The 9,421-nt window shown below is 35.9% G+C and overlaps 1 protein-coding gene across 1 annotated transcript in view; it reads right to left on the bottom strand.

Moving 5' to 3' along the window:
* Positions 1–1,900: 1,900 nt before the first annotated feature.
* LOC107708687 (methionine aminopeptidase 1D, mitochondrial-like) overlaps positions 1,901–9,421 on the bottom strand; it is an 11,583-nt gene continuing 4,062 nt past the window's right edge. The window contains 10 exon segments of the mRNA XM_016512994.1: positions 1,901–2,024; positions 2,884–2,962; positions 3,090–3,137; positions 3,670–3,767; positions 5,203–5,366; positions 5,717–5,759; positions 8,121–8,269; positions 8,371–8,500; positions 8,502–8,518; positions 8,637–8,803. Of these exon segments, the coding sequence (XP_016368480.1) occupies positions 1,946–2,024; positions 2,884–2,962; positions 3,090–3,137; positions 3,670–3,767; positions 5,203–5,366; positions 5,717–5,759; positions 8,121–8,269; positions 8,371–8,500; positions 8,502–8,518; positions 8,637–8,803 (974 nt within the window). The 3' untranslated portion in view covers positions 1,901–1,945.

Below are 9,421 nucleotides of genomic sequence, written 5' to 3' on the forward strand. Positions count from 1 at the left end.
AGAGCAGAGGGTCTCTGTAATATTTCTAGAATAGAAAAGAAAGGAAACATTTTGCGGTTTAATCTGTAATGATATTTTGTAGTGCATTGGCATTATTATTAATCACTTTCTGTGTACTGCAGAAAAAAGTGGGCTGTCAGTAACGCAAAAGTTGATTTGCATAGCCAATATTTTGCTGGATCTCATAAATTGTTGTTGTTTTTTTCTTTGCTATGACGACAAATGTATTGTACGATTAAAGAGAAAGCAAATAACTACAGAGCATTCACGCAGCCAAACCAAGCCCAAATGAAACGAACAACATAATAAAAAACTATAGCCTACTTCAGATAGGAACAGATCACAAAATGTCGTAGCCTAAATAAAACAGTAAAAGAAATATGGAAAGATGCAACGAAAAGTGAGCGAAAATGCGAGATTTTAAGTTTAAAATCAATTAGTTTAGAGTCAATATAATGATCAGGAACATCCTTCATGACAGAATACAGCACCTGACCCCTATTGCTATTCCCTGCCTATTCCTTTTTCTTTTGTCCGACTGAAAAGGTTCCCTCCGCGCCAGAAATTGCTTGCAATTGCGACAGACATATGAAAATGCGTGAGGATGCACAAAAACCATTTGGCTGCAATTATGATTCGATTTAATGAGCACAGCTTAGAAAGGCATGCACCATGCGGTCAGAAAGTGCGATCAAATCACATAAACTAGTAGACCTATACAAATAGGCCTAAACAGATATGCTTAATAATAATAATAATGTAAAAACTATTCCTTTTGTGCTTAATAATAATAATAATGTATAGAAACAATTCCTTGGTCTGTACATATTCCATCATCATAATCTAAGGACTTTAGTAAAATAAACAATGTGCGTTTAAATGTTACGTGCTGTCGTTTACATCTCGTTTTATACGTACACATCATTTGCTTTATACGTTTTCTTTTTAATAGGCTATCGATTCTTAGTAAAAAAAAACAACAACATACAAACGTAAATTATAGGTGATTTATGTGCGCGTTTCTTTAGTCTAAATATAGAGCTTACGGACTGTTTCAAGCAAAAGCAGAAGGAAACTTCCCAGATGGCACAGCCACCGAAAGCTACGGATTAACTAGTAAGGGTCACAATGTAATTAACTTTAATTGTACACATCATAGAGGCACAGCCATTAAACAGATGCACAATGGAAGCCGGTTTGTGGAGAGAGTTCGTGCTCATGTAAGCACACTTTCTGATCACTCATTTGACGTATTTCATTCAGTGTGTGTTTTTAGCGATTTAATATTTACAAAATATGATTAAACATTTTTTTTTTACCATCCACACACTTCAAAACGTAAACTGTAAGACTGAAAGCTATGAACACACTGCTATTCTCACTGAGAATACATGCGCATTTCAGACAGCAGAATTCAAACTCTGTCAAATGTCAGACAGCATAAGCAGTTTGCCAATGACGCCGTGAAACAGATATGATTATAGGGTATTCTTAATACGCTACACATGGCTCATACAGAAACCCCTGGCCCATAGATATAATCACCTCTCGAGAGATGCACAGCGCTAACTACATTACTGCGGAGTAATATTATGATGTACGGAGAAACCCCGCCATAATAATAAGACGTAATGACATTTCATTCCCTTTGCTTTCAATGAGTTCAGTCAGAGATGACATCAGAAACCAAAGAGTGTGGAATAGTGACGAGATTTTGAAACTCATTACATAATAACCTACATGCATTAAACAATTAACCCTATTAATTCAAACGGGCTGGAGTTGCACAGCTGTTTCAAGAAGCCATTTGGTCAGGCTAACAAAATAAGATGAAACACTGAAGAAATGTTAAGAAACATTTATTTAAATAACAGATTCTATTATTTTAAAAACGCAGATCCATCTCACAGGTCACACTTCAAGATGTCCCATAATTCTTGTCCGGTCAATCTTCATCTGGTAGTTTTGTCAGAATCTCTACACCATCGCTGGTGATTACAACCGTGTGTTCAAATTGGGCCGATCTGAGTATTAACACACAAGAAAACAAACACACAGGTGAACATGTTGCGATTTAGTCATTTATCTAAAATCAGTGGTTCTCAACCAGGGGTCTGGGGCCCTCAAGGGCCTCAGCAAACTTCTATGGGTGCCGCAAGATGACAAAGTAATTTAAAATAAGATGAAACAAGCATTAACAACTAAAATATATAAATGTGTGATTTCAATACCTGGAAAAATTCTATAATAATAATAATAATAATGTAAAAATAATAATAAGATTTTACACCATTAGCATTTTTATATATTTATATACAATTCTTGTCTAGTTATGCCAAGCTCTAAAATATTTTGTCAGGTAAAAATGGTTAGTTAAAATATTTTTTAAAAATCCCTTAATCCTTTTTCAGTATATCACAATGAGGGCCTTGGAGTCAAAAAGGTTGAGAACAACTGCCTTAGATGTAGAATTAAAATAAGGAATCTATCAATTTTCTTATATTGCATATTACCCCAGTCAACCTTAAAAATCAGAGCTCTAATCAACCACTGACCAAGTAGTAACACTCTGCTCTCACCTGCCAACAGGGCAATCAGCTCATTTGCAATTAACACTGAAGTGCTCTCCAGTGAAATATATGCAGTTAAATGAAGGTTTATGCCAGAGCACTTAGCTCTCTATGTGCTTCAAATTCTGAGGGTACTTAGTCTTTCCAAGCTAAACGTCAACAGCCAATAGAAATAAAGTTCTTGAAGATTCTCAATCGAAATTGGCCACTTATTCTTGCATGAAGTAATGAATGATTAATGTAGGCTACATTTAAATGGCTGCATTGGGCTCTCATTAGAAGTGTGGAAGGAGAAATTGAACACAACATGCACCTTTTGTCATCCACAGATACAGCAGTCCACTTGTCCTTCAGGATCTTGAATTCTGAGGATCCTTCCATAAGAATGGGTTCTGGAAAAATGGACGGATGGTTTAACTTCCTGAAAACGTACAAATTCATGCTTCCGCTGATGTTCTTAATAACATTCAATCAGTCGGTCATCTAAAACAATGATGAGTACACACATACTGTACAGACCTATGGTGAAGGACATGCCCTCTTCCATCTGTAGGTCATTGTCATTGGCTGTAAAAGAGAAAAGAAGCATGAACCACCATTGGTGCTTGGGCCCTAATTAATGGTAAAACATCTTAGCTGATCACATTAATGAACTGTATTCATATATATGTATTCATAAAACTTAAAATAAATTAAAGAGTTAATTCATCCAAAACTAAAAATTATGCCATCATTTACTAACCTTAATTTTAATCTAAACCTGCACTATAGAAGATATTAGGGTCCAAACTATATTAAATATTTGACTTTCATTGTAAGGACAATGCAATTAGATTACTTACTTTCATTGTAGGGACAAACAAAAACAACAACAAAAACCCCTGTGACATTTTTCAAAATATCTTCTTTTTTTTGTTCTACAGAAGAAATTTGGTTATACAGGTTTGGAACAACATAAAAAAAAAGTAAATAATGACAGAACTTTCATTTTTGAGTGAAGTATAAAGTATAAGTCAACCATGGCTAATTGAGATATAACTTCAGAGTATTAAGTCAAATAAATTAATAATACATCAAATAATGATGTATAAACTCTCACCATGATGCCATATCTCTGGATAACCATGGAAATACGTTCCGATCCCATGACCGATAAAATATGGACACACACAGAATCCATTTGAATTTGCTACTTTGCTGTAATTCAGAAAGAAAAAAGAAGTACTCAAATTTGTGTTTTAGCCAGGTTTATTCTGGTTGATGTATGATAAATTGCTTGTATATTTTCCTCTTTTGGATAAAAGTGTCTGATAAATGATTATAAGTGTAATATTAAATTTTCTCATTGGGTAAAAAAAAATTCTGGTTTACCCACGAGCCTACACCCAATTAGGGCGTTGCCTGTGAGATGTCAAATTTAACCATGTTGCCTACATGTAAATAACATTTTCACTGTGAATAAGGCATGCTTGAAATGTTCTCGCATAGTTGTTTTTTTATATTCCGGGAGGGGGAAGGTAGAGGACAAAGGTGTATAACAGACAAAAAGAAAAAGATGCAAGAGAAAGAATAAAAGACAGAGACAAAGAATTGCAAAGAGAGAGAGCAGCAGAGAGGATGCTAGGGTGCCAGCATGATAAAAAATAAATAAAAGCAAGAGATGGAGAGAAGGAGTGAAAGAAAGGTCTAAGTGCTTTTTCCTGAGGAGAGGTAATTGTTCCCTCTGTGTGTATATAATAACAGTGTATGTCCCTGCAGAAGCTCAGAATCCTACGCAGGGAGAGAGAAAGAGAGAGAGAAACAAAAGCATTGCTTCCTCAGACAGAGAGGACATTTCTATTGCTACACTGCACAAAATGAACAAAAAGCTCATTTAATCACTCGATTGAATTATTTTTAAGATTTATGTAAAATACACATTTATATCATGAAAGTAAAAATAAAATATTCACAATTTTTTTGCTATACGTTTTGACCTTGAACCCATTTCAGCATCTTCACAATTGATATTGTGCACATATAAGTCTTTGCATTAGAAGTGGAAATTCAATAGGATGTTGTTAAAGATGTTTCTGTACTGTATGTGAGTGATTGAGTATGTCCTCTCTCTGTGAAAAGGCTCCTGCGGATCTTTTCGTGTCTCTGTGGGGAGCTGAATCCACCCTGGCAGAGTCTACGATTCTCAAAGACAGCAGGAGCAAGCCTGTAATTTACATCACTCGCTCGCTCGCTCTCTCTCCCCCTCACACACACACACACGGACACTTGCACACATGCACACATCCAACAAGACAAACTAACCTGTAATTTACACCCCATTGCAGGAAAAACCCCATTGCACTCTGGGTAATTGCTTGCTCGGAGCTCACTGAGAAATACATTAACTCTGTGCAGTCCTTCTTCAGACACTACACTATCAAATAAGGACTGACGAGGCAAGATTGCCGTCTTTTTTCTACTTTTGCGCACAAGAGGGATAACAGAGAGGTTTAGAGGTTAGATGTGCTTTTTTTAACAAGAGCAAGTTGGAAAATGCAGTGAATAAAAGAACATTTCCCACAGATATCACTCTTGAAGGTGCGAGATGCTGTCAGGAATTCAATCTGGGATGATTGTGGGAATGAACACACACCTGATAGTGTTGCCAATGACGCACAGAGGTTGACCCGGTCCACAGGCGGCAATGGCCTGATCTCTGCACTGTCGAGCCACATCCACTAACTTCCTGCCCTGTTCATTCACTGAGCCAATCAGAAATGTTTCTGAGGTGTCTCCGTGGTAACCTTCTAGATAAACCTACAAAATACATATAGCATCCACTATTTACATTTACAGAAATGAGGGTATCAAAACAACAAAAGAGTAACAATATGTAAGTGTTGTGACAAGTCCCGGTTAGTCTAACGCAGTATACTGTACACATCAAAGTTTTTTTTTTCTTCGAATAAATTGAAAGAATAAAAAGTAGACAGAAAAGAGGTAGAATAGATAGAGCTAGTGTTAGAGGGTCAAGTTATTATATAATTAAAAAGAAAACAAGTAGATAGAATAGAAAAAACTAGTGTTAAAGGGTCAAGTTTTTTTAACTTTATTAATTTTAAATCTAACAGCAATTAACTAGCTTAGAATTGAAACAGAGGACTCACTGTGACATCTATATTGATGATATCTCCATCCTGCAATGGCCGACTAGAAAACAAAATACAATACTGACAGTATGTAAGGTGTTAAAAATACATAAATACAAAAAAATAAAAAGTCATACATACATGCTTTTAACTTCTGAATTAAAATTAATTTCTATATGTTTTTGGGTGCATAAAATACGAAATGACACCATAAGAAAAGAAGCCTCAGTAGAGCAGAATAAAATTCTTTACAAAATTAAGTAGCTGGTATTTTCTTAGAAAAATGTTTTAACAAAACTGCTTATTAATATTTGAAGAAGAAGGAAAAAAATTGTAGTCATGAGGTGCAACCATTAAAATCATGTGGTGCAACTATAACATCCAGAAAAAAAACCTGATGTTGTGACTCTCTAAAAACTTTTGAGTTATAAATTAAAATTTATATTTTTATCTTGACAAATTTATTTATTTATTACAATAACTCGCATCTAGGGCTGGGTGATATGACGATATATATCGGATGGACGAAATTAAAAGTCTATCGTTTCATATTATGCTCTATCGTTTATTTCGTGGTGCAGCAAAATACATTGTTTACGGCAATACTTTTTTATCATTTGAATGACGGCAGTCTTACATGCATTACACGGGGATGCAGGCAGAAAGGTGAATAACAGCATGCGCGCTCACGTCACGTTGCTGTGCGCGTGGTCACGAAAATGTCATGTTTGCACTAGGCTTATGGCAAGCCGCGATAGAAGGTGCGATAGAAGGTGCTGACGGTGATACCGGTGTTAAGCCGCAACACCGGTTACGTCACTTGCCCACCGCGTCACCGACCCCTACCGTCGTTTTGATTTTTTATCGAAATAAAAATCATTTAGTTCAGTAAAAGAACAGACACTACAATTATTTACAAGCCATTTAAAAGCGAAGGAAAGCGAGGGAAAGAGGGAACGCCCCTGCCCCGCCCCCACGGTGATACCGGTATTACCGGTGTTGTCACACGTTGATTAACCGGTGGGAAAATTTCCTCACCGTCACAACCCTAGTTTGCACGCGTTTTTAAGCACTGCAGTTTAACAACTGATTTTAGGCCTTGAAACACAAACAACAGAGCTATATGCGCGCGCTGTCTCTGTTTCTGTGTGAGAGAAAATCTCTCACTGCTCTTGACTAAATCACTTTTGTAACTAGAATAAGAAGAAAATAAATAAATAATTATGCACAGCTATATATATATATATATATATGTGGATAGATAGATAGATAGATAGATAGATAAAATTAATTAATTTACACAATGTATTTCTTATTTATTGTAGTTTTTTGTCCTATTGCTTGTAATTAGTTTCTTGCTCTTATTTCATCACTGACTGTTTATTTATCTCCAGTGAGCTTGAGTTTTTTTTCAACAAATTTCTTGTATTAGTTTGATATCGACATTGGTGACAAGGATTATGAAAATTCTATGGCATCAAAGATTTTAATATCATAAAAATCTTATTAAAAGAAAAAAATTACTACCGTGATATATATCGTGATATAAAATTACTCATATCGTGATACAAGATTTTGGTCATATCGCCCACCCCAACTCGCACCTATTCAAGCTAAATATGTTATTACTTCTACTTGGTTATACTACTTGGCTTTTAGAGTCAAAGAATTCAGACCTTTCTTGAAAACGGTATAAAAGTTTTTAAAAAATGAATACAACACAAATACAAAGAGTACATTACAATCCTGCTACTATAGGGCAAAAACCCTGAAAAGTTTAGCTCCAACCCTAAACACAACTACTCTAATTAACCGAGATCTTTAGAAGTGGTAGAAACATAGCCGCTTTAAGTCAAGTCTCCAAAGTTAACAGAAAAATGTGTAATGCTGCAGCACACTAGAGAGAATGGATGTCAATACGCTGAACAATATGCTTTTTTGAGAAAGCAGCTTATCAATTAATGAACCGGCAACCTGTCCACTAATCTTCAACCTGTTTGCCATTAAACATTTATTTTGGAGTGAAAAATATTTTGAGCAAAAATTGTTTTATAAGAGTAGTCACAGACAATTTCGAAAGAGGTAGGAATCAGTTAAGACACTTCTCATTCATTTCTATGGAATCTGCGAACAGTGACTGACTGTCACACAATGACAGAAATTCAGCACGGCATGCATGATCCAAGTTGGCTGTTACGCTTTCTCCAATGGTAGAGCCACAGAGGTTGGTATCTACCAGTAATAAGACCATATCTGCTGGAAACGTCTAGGCATGTGTGTTGGAGCAGGTTGGAGCTAAACTCTGCAGGATGTTGGCCCTTCAGGAGCAGGACTGTTCCATGCCATTGACACATATACTAACAAACAAAAGTATAGACATGCAGTCATAACAAAGCACTTGTGTTTGATAGCACTGAGTTACCTGTCTGGAATGCCATGGCATACTACATTGTTAACAGAGGTGCAGACTGACTTCGGAAAGCCCCCGTAATGTAAAGGAGAGGGGTAGGCATTGTGACGAATGGATTCCTGATGGACTCTAAAGTCTATTTCATCGGTCGTCATACCAACCTAGAAAACAAACAATATAGGTGACAGCGTCTGCAAAAAAACAATTCAAGGACGTGTCACATCAAGCTTATTCACCGTTACGTTCTAAGTGTAGAGTATACCTTCAAACTCTTTCCTGCCAGGAGCAGTATGTGTCTGGCTAGTTGACATGCTTGTCTCAATCCCTGGATCTGCTCCTCATCTTTAATCTCTATGTAATCTGGCCAATCAGGCACTTTGCTGGATGACACAGTCTGGCTTCTGGATGTGCTGAGAGAAGGGAGTATATATAAAGAACATTTGTGATGCATAAAGCTCAAAAATCAATTCTTTTTTCCAATTTAATCAATATTAAATTGTTTGTGTCACTTGTTGAGGCTGTAATTACCTTGGGTACAGCATAAGAGGGGCGCACTACAGCAGGCCAGACCACACTGTGAGAACTATTTGATTTCTTCCAGAAGAAACATCGGTGAGGTGGGCATTGGTGGGCAGCAGATGAGCTTCTATGGCAGCTGGGCAGCTGTGCTACTCTCTGTAGCAGCCTTGAACCACCTATACACAGCCAAAGAGATGAACAAAGGATGTGATTATGCACTGCGAAGTGGATTTCTCAGAGGTGTGTGAAGTGTGATGTTTGTTTGTTTGTTTATTAATTTTTTAACACCATGTTAGCATCGGGGCTATTTACTTGGCAAACACAAGGTCAGCATCATCTGATTTTTTAGCATCGTTACTCCAGTCACATGATCCTTCAGAAATCATTCTAATATGCTGATTTGCTGCTCAAAAAAACATTTATTATTATTATGTTTTAAACAGCTGAGTAGAATTTATTTCAGGTTTCTTTGATGAATAGAAAGTTCAGAAGAACAGCATTTATCTGAAATAGAAATCTTTTGTAACATTCTAAATGTCTTTATCATCACTTTTGATCAATTTAAAGCATCCTTGCTAAATAAAAGTATTAATTTCTATAATGTCTTACCTAAAAAAAAATTATACTGACTCCAAGCTTTTGAATGGTATAGTGTATAATGTTACAAAAGCTTTTTATTTCAGATAAATGCTAATGTTTAGATCTTTCTATTCATCAAATAATCCTGAAAATGTACTCAACTGTTTTAAATATTGATGATAATAATAATAATAAAATTTATAATAATAATAATA

This window comes from Sinocyclocheilus rhinocerous, unplaced genomic scaffold (assembly GCF_001515625.1).
Source record: "Sinocyclocheilus rhinocerous isolate Xijiao unplaced genomic scaffold, SAMN03320098_v1.1 scaffold236, whole genome shotgun sequence".
Taxonomy (NCBI): domain Eukaryota; kingdom Metazoa; phylum Chordata; class Actinopteri; order Cypriniformes; family Cyprinidae; genus Sinocyclocheilus; species Sinocyclocheilus rhinocerous.